The sequence below is a fragment of the Callospermophilus lateralis genome, chromosome 8 (assembly GCF_048772815.1).
Source record: "Callospermophilus lateralis isolate mCalLat2 chromosome 8, mCalLat2.hap1, whole genome shotgun sequence".
Classification (NCBI taxonomy): domain Eukaryota; kingdom Metazoa; phylum Chordata; class Mammalia; order Rodentia; family Sciuridae; genus Callospermophilus; species Callospermophilus lateralis.
The window spans coordinates 18,813,056-18,831,574 of NC_135312.1; the positions used below are offsets into that span (position 1 = coordinate 18,813,056).

The window sequence follows — 18,519 nt, forward strand, 5'->3', positions numbered from 1 at the left end:
AAAGCATTTAGAGCAAGATACTTATTATTTTTCTCTGACTTCAACAAATTTATCACGCTAAATGAGATTCATTTTCATGCTAAGTATATATTAGAGAAAAAAGTACATGTTTCCAAGGCAGTACTTAGGCAAGAATTCTATAATCTTTTTAGTTTAGGAAACAGCCATTTCTTTAGCAAAATTTCACTTGAACTTAGTAATGACTTATTTCTAATATCATATTTGATATCAATGAAAAATCATCTAACAAAGGAAATAGGCAAAAAACTGTAGAGAGAAGAATGAAACTGTTTCTATATACTATTAAACAAGATTCATATCTTTCTGGGACTATTTCAAGCCTAGAAAGTCTTCAGGTGCAACTACTATTCTTACAGATTCTCTATCTCATCATTCTTTGAGTACATAATGAATTCTCAGGCATAGTTTAGCATATATTTTGGGGGGGCTACTGTAAGAAAAGTATTTTGTTAGACTTAGCTTGGAAAAGCCATTAAATATCCTAAATATCTTTTAAAAAATTACTCTTACCTGGCTCCAGAAACCTGTCTGGTAAAAAGCATTGAGCCAAGCTGAGTGACAGCTCTATCCTGGTGTTCATCTAGTGTCTTAAGTGTCACAGCTGAGAATGAAAAAAAAACATCCCTGTAAGCTCTGGTTTACTAGCACCCAAAAAAAACCCCCCCCAAAAAAAACAAAAAAAAAATTACTTCTTATTCAGTGTCTGTCAAGTGGCACATCACTTTAAAATGCACTTAATAAGGGATTTGTTTGAATATCAGACAAACATAGTTTTATGTGAATTAATATGGTCACAATCAGGAACAGAATTTCCACATTGCCTTCCCCAAAAGTGAGTTTTTCCAACTCAATAGATGATGCAATGACAAGATTAGTAATGGTTGTTTATTCAAACTCATCCAAGTTTTAATAACTTATAAAATGAGAATATGGGAGATTGTTTAGTACATATTTAAGATTGTAAGATCAACTTCTTATGGAAATGATCCTTCTGAGAGTATGGGGGTAAACTGTGGACATGCCTGAAGGCTGACTTACTAGATACTTTACAAACATAACCTTGACCAATTTTAACAATTTTGCATGTGAGGGACAATTATCTCTATTTTAGAGATAGGGGAAAAACTGATGAGAGGCTAGAACACAGCAGAATTGATATTCTGATATCCCAAACCAGCTTCTGCCTACCAGCAAGGGATTGGGATAATATTATGTTGGTGCCCACAAAGGTTTTCCACAGAAGCCTATTCTTAAAAAGGCTGCAGTTGCAAATGATTCACTTTCCATACTACTATGCTATATAAATATACATATATATTCACTAATTAAAGGGGTAATTATGAAGTTTGTTAGTTAAATGCATAATTCTATATTACCATTTTTTCTTTATACAGATTAAGCTGGGCATGGCGGCACAGCCTGTAATCCTAGCAGCTCAGGGGGCTGAGGCCTGAGGAGGATTGTGAGTTTAAAGTCAGCCTCAGCAACTTAGCAAGACCCAAGCAACACAGTGAGACCCTGTCTCTAAATAAAGAAGATCTAGGGATGTGACTTAGTGGTAAAGTGCTTCTGGGTTCAATCTCTGGTACAAAAAATAGATAGATGGATAGATAGATACAAACACACACACGCACGCTACGTAAGCTAAATACAGATTTCTCTTAAGTAAAAACATTTTTAAAATAATAAGAAAAAATTTAATTTCTGATATGTTGATATCGCTAAGTGGAGAGAGTTTTACTTATTTATTTAAGTCTGTGGTACCGGGGATCAAACTCAAGGATTCTGTTATACTAGACAAGTGCTTCACCACTGAGCTTCACCCCCAATCCTGGAGAAAGTGTTAATTATTTAGAGTTATTACTAGTGACCAAGGTATTTTGGTTAGAAGCAAGACTTAAATTATTACTTTATGTATATTCACTATAAGTATTATAGTGATAAAAAGGATTCACTGATCCTGATTCAGTGGATAGATTTTATTTTTGAAATAATTAAAGCATTTGTAAAGGTTAAATTTTTTAAATTTACGAATTAATACTGCCATAAATTCAAAATAGCATATAGACAAAAAGAGTTCTTTTGCTGTAAAGACCGATTTCTTCCTAAGGAAGGATAAGAAGTAGGGATTTTCTTTTTTTAAGGAAAAAAATTACCTAATGAAATGGGATTGTGAGGTGTCTGCAATAATCTTTCACTGTAGGCTTCTGACAACTTCTTTAGTTGACTGGACAAATATGAAAACATTTCCTGCAATAAAAAAACATCAAATTTAAAACAAATCGAATAAATATTGCAACTCATTAGTTGTATTAATACGAAATCTGAGTGTATGAAGTGTGTGCTATAAATTACTTCATTATGTGCCCTCCCTTGCCACATATAATGAGATTCAAAGCTGCCATAACCATCATAAACCATAGGATTTAGGTAAAGGCAAAACAAAAACAAAACAAAACAAAAAATCCCAGCCCCCTTCCTGCCCTGGGGCTATGACCTGCCCATACCAAATCCATCTCTTCAGAACCTCCAGAGGTACCTACTCTAGTCTAGCACCCAATCAACTCCACCCCTTGACATGGCAGAAGAGTCCATGTGGCTTCTCTGCTTACTCCTCTGCCCCCCACCCCCTACAATCTTCTCTATACACAGCCAGAGTGGCTTTCAAATGCATAAACTAGTTCCCACCATTCCTCTCATGACTTTCTCCTATAATCATAAAAACACCACTCTCAACTCCAAGGCCCCACATGATGTAACCCAGCAACATACCCAACCCAGTGACTGTCATCCCACTCCACCGTCCACCATCCTCCTTTGCAACCCTTTCCTGTCTGACCTTTATTATTTGCTCTCCCCACATTTCCCAGATAACTCCTTAAGTGGCCCAAAACCTTTTGTCACATCCTAAGGAGACCTTCCTTTGTTACTTCTTTATTAAAATAGCTCAACTTTCCCCACCCTCAATTCCCAATCTCCCTTAATACTATTACCTATTTTGTTTTCTTCACCATACTTACTACAATCTAAAATTATCTCATTTATTTGCTTATTTGAATATTGCCTATTACTCCCTATCAGAATGGAAAAACTCCTTGGAAGTACGAGCTTTTTCCACTATTTCCTCAATACCAAGAGAAATATGCCAGGCTGTAGTAGGCAACTTAAGAGGCAAGTGAAGTGAGGTTACCATGGTGGTGGGTTGTTTTTTGTTTGCTGTTTTTGTGATGCTAGGGATTGGACCCAAGGCCTCAGACACACTAGGCAAGTGTTCTACCACTGACCTCAGCCTTAAAAGTATTTCCTTTAAATCACATAAAGTTAAAAATTGTCCTAGTCCAAAGTAAACTGATATCCCATAGCTGAAAATATAATAAAAATGTCTGTCTTGTTAGTGTAGAATGTCCCAAATAAAGTGGGACAAACAAATACTTAAAAATAAATTTTAAGTTGGCAATTATTTGAACCAAAATTTTACTCTGCTTTCTTCATATGGCCTTGGGACAGGTGTTCAAATGAAAACCTGCCCAAGTACATCTGCAGGTGAATCAACCCATTTGCACTGGTCCTACATCCACAGTTAAAATCACATGAACTTGAAAGATACACCAAACAGCCAAAGCCAACAGAGTACCCAAGAGGAGACAGCAGGAAATCACACCTCTGCAACCTCAAAGGCCATAAGAACTTCTTCTGTCTGAACTCTTATCTAAGAGTTAGATACTCTGGCTGGGCCCCAAAAGGCCTTTTTCATGCCTAAGCACCTGGATGACTAACTCCATCTTTTATTAGGTAAAAATTAAAAGAATAGGAAAATTCCTTCCAATTATTAGTAAGTCTATTTATGACCACAAACATTTTACCCTTGTCAAGAGTGTGCATTTTATATTCTCACCTAAAATATAATAAGACAAAAATCATTCTTAAATTTTAGGATACTTTATAAAGATTAATTCTAAAACAGGTTAACATCTACAACTGCCACACTTAATGAAGCTATCAGTAATTATTACTATTACATGTGATAAGACTTTCTCTTTTGCCATTAAGAAAAGTATAGAGAAATATTTAAGGAGGCAAATATTATTCTCAGAAATGGGAAAAAATGTTATAGGCATCTTTTCTTAGATAAAGATTTCTTGGTTCCTCCTTACACCAATATTCCAAACTCCTTCAGAAGGTGAAATATAAAATATTTAAATGGAAACAATATGTCAACAGTTTTTAAAGCAATTGGAACAATTCATAATTTTTCAGTACCATGTGAGTCTTAACAAAAGGTAGAATTCCTGGGTTTCACTTATATATTTTCAACTACTATAAAGTACCTAGGTCACTAATTTAAGTGCTTTGTATATTTTTTATTAACACAGTCACATGTTTTCATTTAGCTATTAAATGCTGATCTTATTCATCTATTATTATTCACTGAAGTCTTAATCTGCATCTAATTCTCCCTTATTCTCAAATTCATCAATCTCTCTTAAGCAGAAACAAATCTGACAGCTGGGAAATATCCTTTTCAGACCACTGTGTGTGTCCCTTCCAACACCAAAACCACCTCCGCCTTTCATTTATCCTTAAGCATTTATTAATGAAGCAAAGTTTTCTCCAGTTTATATATTTTAGTGGTAAAGACCAATTTAAAATATCATTCTATCTGGCTAGGTTACCACATTAAACACCAATGTGGTCACATTTGTAGATTAAGAGGAAGTTAATGAGTACTTAGTTTGTATTGAATTAACTATTTCTGAAAAAAATAGGAACTGTTTCCTTAGTAACCCCCTAGAGTGTGCTTTTAAACTTACTGATGCATACATGACTATTAAAAAACTGAATTTGCCCAATGTTCAATTTCTAATACTCTAATAAATTAATTTTAGCCAGTTCCATCAATTGATAATACTGCCAGAATTCAATTTTAACTATAACTAATATTACAATTCTTCAGACTACAAAGATAACATTGAGGTAACCAAATCATACTAGTATGAGAGTAATTAAATTAAAAAAGAAGAGTATTTTCAAGTCAAGTTTACATTCAACAGAAAATATTTATAGTATCTCTAAACTGTGTAAAGGGTTATGATCGGCAAACCAATAAACAAAGAAGCTTTAAATATTTTAAAGGTACAATGCATTGAATTCTACAATATTCCATGTACTAAGGTCCTAAATGCTCTCCTTTTAATATCACTACATTTAAAAAATATCTTTTAGGAAATTGTACTATTCTACTACACTAATACTTAGCTAAGCAGTTTTTTACCTGATATATTAAAGGTACTATAGAACCTGCACTATTTTTTGCTACGATTAAATCCATAACTGACATTTATTACAAAATATTCTGTAAAGGAAGAAATTTATAAGCAACCCAAGCAAATGTATATAGAAGGTTCTTACTTAAAAGAAATGAAATATTATTGATTTTCTATGTCCTTTGTGCTGTATATAACAATTTTAAAAGACTTTCACTAGAGATAAACTGAACTGTATGCCTAAATGCTAATGTCAGCTATATTTCTAGAATAAAAATACAAAACTTACACCATAGTTCAAGATGTTAATGGAAAATAAGTTGAATTATATTAAGCATTATCTTTCATATGGCCTTTTGCAAGCTGATTTGCAGTCATGAAACCCGACATCCAGACTATCCCTCCCCATAATCCAAAGATGTGCGTAACAGCTAAATATTAAAGGAAAGGGTCTCAAGTGATGATGTCTTTTGAAACATACTGTTTCATGTTCTAGGATAAAATAAAAATGGTACTTCAGATATTATTTCATTATCTCCTAGAACGAATAATAAATCAAAACAGAAACCTGATGTCTAGTATAACATCTCGTCGATGACCTGAACACATGGATGGAAGACACTGCAGGTAGATTTTCTCACTCACTGATGTCCATATTTGAGGCAAACAGTACTAAATGTGATGTACTATTGTCCATGGCTGGCCAGTGCCAAGAATCTGCAAGGGCTTGCCTCTGAGGCAAAAACACTGCTCAAATGGTTGAGGCTTCATATCCAGGCCTGAAATCTGACACCTTTGGATATTTAACTGTACTACTTTTAGAGCTGCAAATTTACTCATGTTTCCAAATTCTGCTCTGTTACAGGACACTGAGGTTGTATCTGGTGCTCCCTTGGAACTTAGTTTGTCCTCCAAGCTTCAGCTCACAAATTCTAGCCTCTGAAGCAGCCATTCGGCTGTCATTCTTCTTCTGTACTTGGCCAATTCAGCAGATGTTTGCAACAATAAATGATTACCTGCCTGCCCTGTTCAGCAAAGCACTTTTATAAAAGGAAAGCTAAGCAGAATAATGGTTTCCTCTGGAAGCAAAACAAAGTGAGGATAAACTTCTAAGCCAGATCTTTCTTTTTGCATAGAAAAACTCAAAAGAAACAGTCTCTTAAATTTTAACCTCTTTCCTTAAAGTTGTCTTTTCCACTAAAACTCCTGGTCATCTCTCGCCTCAATGAAGCAGATGTGCTGCTCAGGAAGGGCCTAAGGGCAAAGAGGTTCAATTCGCACACAAAGTCCCACTTTCTCTGATCCTTTCACCCTTCAAAAAGGAAAGCTTGAGAAGAAATGGCTTCAAGCTGAGTTCTTGTCTGTCTCTACTGTGAAAAAGATAAAGCCTTTCCTGAAGAGAGATAGCTAGATGAAATAACCTCTAAAAATATCATTGTGGTGAATAAGGGCACAGAATAAAAAGAAATGCGAAGTTTTCCTTTAACACTCCTTTTTTTAGTAGGCATAACACCAATAATATAAAAAGGAGCTCACAGTGATGGTATATAAATAGCTCTGGCTGGAGCAAAATAGCTTTGCCTCAGCTTCTCCAGAGCTGAACCAATAAACTATCACGATTAAATTTTCACAGTTCAAAACCAAGTCCATTTATACACAAAGAGGTTTTATTTCTGCAACAAATCCAATAAAGAAACAATATTTATGCTACATATATGCAATTATGGTTTATGGAGGACATCCACATTTTTCAAAAGAAAGACCTACCTATTGAATGAAGTTGTTAAAGAGCTAAGTTTTATTTATAACAACAGTTCTCAAACAAGTATTTTAACACTTAGAAAACTACTCCTATAGATAATCCGTTCTAAATAAATTCTACACATAGAAGTTTAAATAAAACCAATTATTACATTAGAGAGGCTTTGAGGTTTTTAATACCTCCACTAGACAGAGTAGGAAGGTCACAAGATCAATCATCATCTTATGGCTCAATACCTTGCTTGGAGTGATCGATCACTCCCTGGGCACTGAACAGGTGACTGCAATTGGGAGAAGACAGTGGTGAGAAAGCAAGCGCGAGGGCTGGTGCATCACCAGACCTCAGTCTCCACAGCAGATCTGGTACTCAGCTCTGTGCTCAGTCCCTGGGCAAGTGCTGAACCCCTCTAGCCACAATTTCATGTGTAAAATGGGGATAGTCTTACCTCAATAACTTGTGGTGTATTACTGGAAATAACGAATATAATCAACCTAGCACAGTTGCTGACATACAGCAGACATTCATACAAACCTCAGTTCCCTGCCCACCTACTTTTACCTTAGTCTCAAGAGCTTTCAGGATAAAAACAAAAACTGGGGCTGGGATGATGCTCAGTGGTAGAGCACATGGTTAAGATGCATGAGAACCTGGGTTCAATCCCCAGCACCAAACCCCCAACCCTAACATTACCTGACAGATCTCCTCTAGATGTGTGCTAACACACAGGAGTGACAGTGATGTTCTTGTCCTGTCCCTATTTATTCTACTCTACTACCTGTATCTAGATAAAAGGAAAAAAACAAAGCTCTAAGTGTTATAAACAGGTTACCTCTTGACATCTGAGATGAAGTCATCCAATCCATGAATACCACTTGAACATGAAATCCCTCCCATAGTGTTTACTCAATGATAACAAAGAAGAAAGTCCACGAAAAGCTGAGCTGCGATGCCTGCTGGGTCCCTCAGTAGAATCCTCAAGGATTCTTGCAGGTCCTTCTCAAAGCAAGAGCATTTTCTCTCATGCTAAGCAAACTGTACACACACTGGGTACCACTGAATAGCTGAATGTTTAAAAGTCAAACCCTAAATATGAAAAGACAAAAGAACCAAGACATAAAAGAAATTCTTACGGTTTCAAGAAGGTGACAGAACATCCCTAACACATCAACAATTCTAAAATCCTGAAATGAGAAAAGTAGGCAGGAGATACTATGCCCAGAGGTACAATGTCTGTTAAACACCATTTAACTCATTTCTTTCAAGCAGTTTACCTAGGTCCATATAAGCAATGAAATACTTCCTCTGTGTAAAACAAGGGACAACTAAGCAATATTCCACTCAGGTGTCCCAAAAACTCTTTGCCAGTTCACTTAACAAGCATCTACTTGTTATTAAGCATCTGATGAGCATCTACTATATATCACATAAAGGATGCTAAGGAGAGAGGGACAAATGGCAAACTCCATGGTGGCACTAGTCTACCAGATCACCTGGATTACTTGATGAGTAACCAAGTTAGGCATTTCATTTCAAATAATGGCAGATTTTTAGACATGTGCACTCAAACTATCACTTTAATGTGCTAATTAAATAATTTTAATACAAAATTACTCAAGGTTTATATATATTACACAAGTATTTCATACTATTATTCACAATTTAAATTCAAGAACAAAAGCAAGAAATACTAAACAGCATGCATATTTAGCATTTTAAAATGACAGCATGTAAAAGTCATTTTAAGGATTTTTTAAAGATTTTAAAAGCTATCTATATGATACAGTGTATTTTAAAAATGATTAAAACTGTAAAATGTTCTTATCAGGAAAAATATATTCCACTTATTTCGTTTGAAACTAAATCTTAGCGAAATTTGCCAAATAATAAATATAAAACAAAAGTAACTAAGAAAAAATACTGTAGAAGATAAAATAGATAACAAGTTACATTTTCGAGCTTTGATATTTAGGATAATTAAGTGGTCTATCTAAAATGCCATAAACTATTATCTATATAAGTATTAAAATGCTGTGACACTGTGTGTTTCCAAGTTTCTATCATACATACAAATGACCTGTATATGCCCTAAAACAACAGGTTTATAATTTGGGTGTGCATCACAGGAGGGAAATCTGTTTAAAATGCAGCTGTCTGAGCCCTACTCCAGACCTACTGAATCTGAATCTACCCTAAAAGAAAACCAATATTTACAAAGTGATCCAAAACATCACTGGTGGGTTCACAATACTTTGCTTTCTAGTCACAGTTTAAAATACCCTTTCAAGTTCTACAGTTGTGCTGGCCAACAATGCTAGCTTACGAACACAACATGAATATTAATAAATAAATGTACAAACTGATTTTTTTTTTTTTTGGTACCAGGGACGTTTAACCACTGAGCCACATCCCCAGCTGTTTTGAGACACAGTCTCACTAAATTGCTGAAGCTGGCTTTGAACTTGCAATCCTCCTGCCTGAGCCTCCTGAGCCACTGGGATTACCAGTGTGTGCCACCACACCCAGCACAAACTGTACTTTTGCAGAATAGATATCACCTCTTCAGAGAGGTCTTCCAGAGTTGCTTTGCAATGGATGTTCTCATATATGCTGCTTTTCTTTTCAAAATTCTCCTCAGATCTATAATTGTTTATTTAATATCCAGACTTCCCCTACACTATAATTTCCATGAGAGTATAAACTGTTTCAATTTTGTCTGTGAGTTTAACCTTAGGGTCTATGCATAAATGTTTGAATTAATAATAATGCATAAGCAGGGTCAATACTGCTAAAGAAATGTGGGATCAAATTATAAACAATCAGGATGGCAGGCTAAGGAGTCTGACTTCTGTCTTACAAACAACAGGAAACTTAAAGCAGAGTAACTTGAAGAAAACTATATTTTAGAATATTAATCTGGTATCACTCTACAATATGACATGTAGTCATACTGCAAATTAAAGTCATCATGACAAATCAGCCACAACTGAGGATCAGGAGAAGAGTTAGCAGGCCATTGTAGCCACCCTGCCAGGATAGCATAAGGGTGTAAGTGAGGGAGTAACAGTAGCAGAAAGGGACAAGATGTGACATGTTGAAATCATTACAAATGGCTTAATGACACAAGGAGTTGAGGATATAGGAAGAATCAAAATATCAGTGTTGGAAATCTAGTTTAAAACAGAAAAGGGAACTTATTGGTTCATCTAGCAACTGTCTACAGGTAGGTATGGCTGGATCCAGAGTCTCAAATGATTCACTTCTCTTTTTCCTCTCATGTTCTCTAGTCTCAAGAAATCTCTTTTGGCACAGCCAAAAACATGGCAGCTGATAATCATAAAACCATCCTTAAAACTTGCTATGTGCAAAGCAAGAGGCCTTTTATCCCTGGAGGATCTATAAACTTACTGGCAGGACTCATCTTCCACATACCTACTGATGAACCAAGCTAGCCGCATCACATGCCCATGGCTATGAAAGAGAAGGAAGGAACACCGTGACTGATCCACCAAGACTACCTGCATCAGTGGGAGCTGCTGCCCAAGCATAGCAATTCTACACACGCAAATAACATATATTCCCTCTAAAATATAACTGTACTTTATTTTGGCTGGAATAGCTAAATTTATTCATTGTTTTTGCCTCCTTTAGATTTTAGTAGACCTAACTCTTCAGAGTTATAGCTATATGTAGCTACACAGTTACCAGCTAGCAGGCTAGACTATACAAAAAAGCAGTAGAGCCTAAAGGTTAATATGGAGAATAAGAGGCCCAACTGCCTAGATTAAATCTAATTTCACAATTTATCTCACTCATAGTACTTCTCTGTCCCATTTCCTGAGAAAATGAGGGTGACAATAAAACTTACCTCACAGGGATATTGTAAGGATTAAATGAAGACGTGAAAATGCACTTAGAAGAGCACTTGTCACATAGTAAATGCTCAGTACTAGGTGTCAGTATTTCATATGCCCATAAAGTATGTAATATAACCCTGCACCAAGTTACACTAAGAAGGATGTTACAAGAAACTTTTCTAACAAATGGTCAAATCTTAATCTCACCCTGACTGGATCCATGGTATTAGTTTCCTCCTGGAAATCCTCCCTTCACTTGGCTTCTAGAACTCCATGCTCTTGGGTGGTTTTACTAATCAACTGACAGCATCTTCTCAATCCCCTCTACTGTTCCTTTTTCTCTTCCCAGACCTTTTAATGTCAGAGTCACCAGAGCTCTGTTTTATTTCTACAGCACTATTCACCTTCAAGTAAACCTTAGAGTTTGTGCTTTTATGTTGTTTGCTCATTGCTAATCACCCCACGTGCAACATGTGCTCCAAAAGAGCAGGCTCTCTTGGTCAGTGAATTAAGTATTTACTCAATGAAACACCCCACACTCAACTTCACTGACAAAATTTCAAGAAACATTTCACAGAAACATTTGTCCATACTTTAGACCATGCTATAAGTGGGCTTGTCACTGGGGCAAGGAGGCCTGAGATGGATGGAAATGAATATGAGGCTCCATCATCTTAAAAAGAAAAATTTCAAACTTAGAAAATGTCTGATTTCTAAATTACCAATGTGCCTTATACTGACTGACTTAATTAGACCGTCTCCCGTGATTATAAAGTCCAAAGCATTTTCCTAATGACTTCTGAGTATCTTTATATTAAATTATTTTAGAAATAAAAGTGGCCTGATATATCGATATTTCTTTTATAAATAAGGAAACAAAACCTAGAAGTTCAAGTAACTTTTCAAAGGTTAAACAACTAATTTATATGATAGCTAAAACCTTTGGCATCTGAAACAACCAAACTCTCAGACAAACCAATAAGTGTAACACATACATAAACAAGAATTGTCATCTGATGTATGGAGAAATTTCCTTGAAAGATCTGAGCTTTTCTCTTGGCTACAACAATCTATGACTATGATGTTCCTTTTGGTAGTTAATAAAACCACAGTTTTATTCTTACTGTATAAAAATTTGGTCAAATTTATTGAAGTATAATTTAAATAAAGTAAAATTTCAGGTGTCCATTTCTATGAATTTTAACAAATACACAGAGCCATGAAACTCACTCTCAAGATATAAGACATTTCATCATGCCAAAAAACCCCCTCCTTAATCCCTAACCTTTGGTAACCACAGATCTTTTTTCTGTCCCTATATTTCCTTACCTTTTCCAGGATAGCATATAAACAAACCATACAAAATGTAGTATTTTGAGTATGGCTTCTTTCTTTTATATAATGTTTATCAGAGTCATGATTTTGTTGCATTATCAGTAGTTCATTCCTTTTTATTGCTCAGTATGGATATACCAGTTTGTTTATCTACTGATCAGATGATATTTCAGTTGTTTCAGGTTTGGGCAATTACAAACAGAATAGCTATACAAAATTCTATACATGAATGTTTATAGTGATTCTGGTCAGAAATAGCAAATCTGAAAACAGGTTCTATTTCTCTTGAGAGAAATATGTAGAAGACGGCTGGATTATATGCTAAGTTTATGTTTCACTTTGTAAGAAATGCCAGAGTTTCTCCTAAGTTGCTGTATTACTTTTCATTCTTACCAGCAATGTCTAAGAGATGTATTTGCTCATGATCTTTGTCAGCATTTGTACTGTCAGGTTTACTTTACATTAGCTGTGTAGTAGTATCTTACTGTTCAATCTGCATTTTCCTAATGACTCCTGAGTATCTTTTCCTCTATCAAGATATACCTTAAGAAATGTCCTCACAATAAAAAGTACAACTTGCCCATGGACTGAATGAGTGGGAAAAAGATGACTAAAGTAAAACAGGGCATAAAATTTTTAAACTTCTGTTATTAATTCATCATAATACTGTTAGAAGACGTTGGAGATTACAGACATGTATATAAATGTTTTAAATTATGTAAAGTAGTAATATAAATCTAAGGGACTACAATAGCTAATAAGTGCTAGAAAGTTAAATATACACAAAACCTGTACCAGGACCTTTAAGCTCTCCCAAATGGGAGGTGAACAAAACACCTTAATCTGACTTGCTCTGCCAACACTGTCTGGTTCTGGAATTGTCCTGAATAAAGCTAGTTTTTGGTACTGAAGACAAAGCCCAGTTTTTAAACATAAATGTCACTTTTCTTCTCACAGTTGACATCGTCCAATGAGTTCGGCATTGCAAAAATGGCAAGAGAGAAATTTATTATTTTAGTATGAGAAGCTGGCCAACTTCTGACCTGGTTCTTCCTCCTGAAATTAACATCCATAACCTAAACTGTATTTAGGCTTCCAAAACCTAAAAAGAAGACTTTTCTATTTTTCCTTTAAAACCTCTATCTTTAAGTGATAAATAAAATTCATTTTACTAAATAAGATTCCCCCTTGTAAAGTTTTTCTAAAATAAATAAATAATAAAAGTAAAACCACTTGTCCAATATTCCTCAGACTATCAGGATAGATCAGATGACAATGGCTAATTGAAAACCACCTACAGTGGATCTAGATAAGAGTATATTCCCATATCATATATCTAAACTCCCAATGGAATGAACCAATAGGCAAAAACACCAATGGTTTGGAACACTATTCTAGTGAATAGTTTACACACACACACACACACACACACACACACACACACACATCAATCACAGATTCTCTAACATATTTATGATGGATGTACAACAGAAGTTGTTCAATTTTGGTGCCCTTTTTTATTCTAGTCATCCTTTTCCCTCCAGTTCACCTAAAGGGAAAGCTCACCTTTCTTTCTTTTAACAGCCTCTTATAGCCATTTGATCCAAGTGATAACAAAGTAATAAGGACATCTAAAGAAGGTGAAGCTGAAGCTCTTCCTAAAATAAGAATGGACAAATTACATTAAAGAGGGTATAGAGGAAGCTTTGGAGATTAATATTTATTATAGCAGTGTATATACAAATGGTTTCTGCTTTGTTAGTTACCTTTTCTGAAGAATAACTTATTTACCTGGATACATCTTGCTGATTTCCTGTATGAAGGTATCATTAAAGCCAGCAATTATAGCGCCACCTACTGGGACCATAAAATTTTTGTCCAAGCTCTGAACGAAAGCATCTATTCTACCAACCCGAGCACCCTAGAATAAATAACATTTAATATTACATATTAGTTGCTAGGACAAACAACAACTATCAACAAATAATCACCACAACAAAAAATGTTAAGTAGGTGACGTGACGGCTATGTTAATTTATATGATTTAACCACTTCATAACACATACATATTTAAAAATATTATACACCATAAATAAATACAACTATACCTTAATTAAAAAATACAAAATTAAAACAATGCATAGAAATAAAAAACAGGTCAGAGGGGCTGGGGATGTGGCTCAATCGGTAGCGCGCTCGTCTGGCATGCGTGCGGCCCAGGTTCGATCCTCAGCACCACATACAAAGATGTTGTATCCGCTGATAACTAAAATAAAATAAATGTTAAAAAAATTCTCTCTCTCTCTCTCTCTCTCTCTCTCTCTTTAAAAAAAAAAAACAGGTCAGAGACTTTTATTATTTTTGTAACAGTGCCAGTAAAATGTTTTTAAGTCTTAAACCAAATTTTTAAATGGTGTTCTTTTTAAGCAGTATTTTATACTTTACATATTAATCATTCAATTCTCACAAAAACCTTGTGAAGTTGGCAGGTTTTCATTATTAGTTCAGGTAGGAATTTTACTGAAATAGAGCTTTACACCTTAAAACTGGACTCTTTCCCATGCTTCTTATCTGCAATCCTTTATTTGACAATAAATGTTTACAGTGAGTCTTGCAACAATTAAGCAGTTTTAAACATCCGTTGTGCGTTCAAGAGCTGCCATTGTAACCTAATGGATTACAGCTACCCAAGCTGTCAAACAGTCAGACAGTTGAGTGTCTCTTTTTGAAGCAAGGACAATCTTATACCTTTGTAACCACTTTAAGCAACAAATTCTGCTCCCACTGCCACTCAGAAACAAGAGAGAAGCCAAATTTTAACTATCTTTTATATGTATCCTCTTGGAAATTTAACAAGCAATGTTTCTACGTAATGCATGTTGCCTAATATTATAATCTTAGATAATATCATTCCACTGCAAAATGAACTTCAAATGAAAATGTAGAAAAACTGAATATTTATTTACCTACTAGAAATATAAAACTAAGTTCTGGTTCCCATCCAACATAGTCTGTGACCTTCTGTCTAATATGCTTCAAGTCTCTCCTCTTAAAAGTAAAGATACTATCTAAATTTCAACTAAGATCGTTTTTTTCTTCTTTATCTGTAGGCACAGATTTTCAATCTGTATTTGCAATCTACAATCCTATTAATATTATAACCACATTTGACCTTCATTTTCACACCTCCTCTCCATCTCCATATCTCAGGGACAATGGAAGGTGCAGATAGCTGGCCTAATCAGAGAGACCAGATCCAGGCAAAAGGGAGAGGCAGCAAAAGCAGGAAAAGGGAGCAAACTAGACATAGACTATCACGGGACTGTTTAAATCTTAACTTCCCGTTACACCTCTAATTCCCCGACAAACTGTAATTAAAGAGAACACCACTGTATCCTAGGAAAACAGAGGGAAGCATGTAAGACCAATAGAATAATGGAAAAATACTCCAAGTTGCAGCATGTAAGAATAAAATGGCACAGAGATGCCTTTTTATTACCATTTAATTGTTGCCCAAGGCTTCCTGAAACATGAACCTCAGCAGAGAGCAGGAGTACGAGAGGAATCAGTGCACCAGACTTAGCTAGAACCCTTTATCACTAAAGTGCAGGATTCAAATGACAGCACTCTCAGAGGCAAGAAAACAGGCAGGCCAGACCCAATCTCAAGAATGGCCTAAGGACCCTATTCCCCCATTAATGATGGATGGAGAAAACACTGGGAGGATGAACTGTTGAAGCGGAGTAAGGAACACTAGAATACAGCCTATGAAGTAAAGAGCCGCCATTTATTAGTTCACTCATTTATTCATAAAACAAATGTGTGAACACCTATCACACGGCAGACACTATTCCAGTTGACATATTAATCATTAATATTTTATTTAATTTTATTCCCTACTGCTATCGCCAGAACCTATTCCTATAAAACAAATAATTGTTCACAAAATAACAACTGCCAGATTTACAGAGTGCTTAGTGTGTGTCAGACACTGCTCTAAGCACTTTACATTCAATTCACACTTAACCTGAACAATAACATATGAGGTAGATGCTACTATAATGCCTATTTTACAGATGACAAAATTAAGCATAATGAACTTAAAGTGACATGCCCAAGATCCGCTCTGATTCAAATCCTGACAGCTAAAGCTCCTTACTGAAGGTTCCCCAAGCAATCAATGCCCAGCAGGATCAGAATCTAGACGAAGAGGCCCTGTTTAAAAGAAAGAATATTATCCTATAGCATTTCCTCTCTTCCAGCCACTCAGACCAAAAGCCTAGAAGCCCTGAATTCTCATTTTCTCACATCCTACATATAATTCACCAGCATATTTTATAAAAATATATTCTAGAAATATGTCTGAATCAAGTAATTTCCTATCACCTGCACAGAGAATACTCTGGCCCCAGCCACCAACATATTTCACATGGGCTGCTACGACAGCCTTCTACGCTCGCCATCCTACATTCTGCTCACCACATTCTACATCACTCTCCTGCTCCAAACCTTCCAAACAGCCATACCCCAAGTAAAATCCCAAATCCTTAATACATCTCAAATCTCTACCACCACTATTCCCCTCATTATGATGATCTAGTCATTCTGGCCTCCTTGCTAGTCTCACACTTGCTGTAATTTTCTGTCTGGAATCTCTCTCTCCCTTCTTTCTCTCTCTCACTCTCTCTTCGCTTTTTCATATCATTCAGGGCTCCAGTTGAAGGTTACTTTTTGAAGAGGTCTCTGGATCACTCCATATAATTTGACTTCCCTCTCTTCCAAATACCAGAGTATTTCTCAATATCTGCCTACTGCCTGCTTCCAAAATCAGAATGTTTCAAGAAGGAAGGATTTCCATGTATTCACAACTGCAGCACCAGCACACGCCCTAGGGCCTGGCCCATCAGTGGGAACCTAGCAAACATCTGCTGATCAACAAACAACCAGGTCTGTGAGTGAATGGCAGTGACATACTTCAAACTTGTAGTAAGTTGCTGTTTCCCACACTTTGGGAGGTTTACAATCCATTTGACTAAAATAATTAATCCTGTATGTGTACTTGATACAGTACTGTATCACTTGCCATAAATCTGCCATCATCCATATTCCATGAGACTCAAATCAGTCACTTTAGCAAATATAAACAGAAATGTATTTCTTGATCTGCTCAGAATTAAGTCATTCTGGGGAATTCCCTAAAAATACTTTAAGAAATTCTTAAAACAGTTATAGCTCACTCTTCATTGATTGCCTTATTACTGCAATAATATTTTCTCAAGAAAAGACTTGCAGCTTTAGTACTTTGTTTTTTAAAGAAAAACATGGGGCTCTAGCGTCATACTGAGCTAGATGGGCTATTTTGCAGCTATGGGACCCTGAGCAAGTCACTTAAGCCCACTGAGTTTGTTTCTTCATGTAGAGAACAGGAACAAAAAAAAAGCACACCTTCAACTGTTAGGATTAGTTAAGAAACTTTAAAAGCCTGGCAGGATGCCTAAACACACATGGTGGGCAGGCAGTAAGTGGTATATACTGTCAGTAAGAGCTACTGGATGAATTAAAGTTGACGTTAATTACTTAGAATGTCATGAAAAATCAACCAGCACTCAATAAGACCCATTTATTTATTTGGGTTAAAGTAACAGTGCCACAGTCTTTTTTCATGAAAGCAAATTTGAGGAAAATAGAATGTTTATTTACTGCTTTTTATTTTTTTCTTTTAAAGATACATCAATTTTAAAGGTAACACAGTATCTAAAACAAAGCAATATCTGCATTTTAAAAATCCATCCACTCATCTCACAGTTTTATTCTTCTGGTTAAAATGTTAGTAAAATACTCATAAATGCAGAGAGATGATGACAAAGCAGGGCATTATGATGTACAGCTTTATGGAGCTCAGTTTCTTTTAAGGTCTTAATCTCAGGTATGCCACCAAATTTTCTAATATTCAGAAACAGATTGTGAATACTAAAACACTGGGCACTTCTTGACTAAGTAAATAACATTCAAGTAACTGTTAAGGAATATTAAAGTGATCATTAATTACAAAAATTTTATAAGCATGTAAAGAGAAACACAACACAAAATTTAAAATATTACTGTTGGGGCTGGACTTGTGGCTCAGTGGTAGAGTAACTGCCTAGTATGTGTGAGGCACTAGGTTCGATTCTTAGCACCACATATAAATAACTGAATAAAATAAAGGTCCACCAACATCTAAATAAATAAAATTTTTAAAATTCAATGTTAAATGTATATAATGACTATATGTAAAAAGTAA

General features: G+C 35.5%; 1 protein-coding gene across 4 annotated transcripts in view; it reads right to left on the minus strand.

Moving 5' to 3' along the window:
• Positions 1-18,519, minus strand: part of Sepsecs (Sep (O-phosphoserine) tRNA:Sec (selenocysteine) tRNA synthase) — a 35,621-nt gene that overhangs the window by 2,739 nt on the left and 14,363 nt on the right. For all 4 annotated transcript variants that reach the window (XM_076864450.2, XM_076864451.2, XM_076864449.2 and 1 more), the window contains 4 exons: positions 14,028-14,157; positions 13,803-13,894; positions 2,178-2,271; positions 532-622 (listed from right to left, as the gene is read on the minus strand). In XM_076864450.2, the coding sequence (XP_076720565.1) occupies positions 532-622; positions 2,178-2,271; positions 13,803-13,894; positions 14,028-14,157 (407 nt within the window). The remainder of the gene's footprint in view (positions 1-531; positions 623-2,177; positions 2,272-13,802; positions 13,895-14,027; positions 14,158-18,519) is intronic.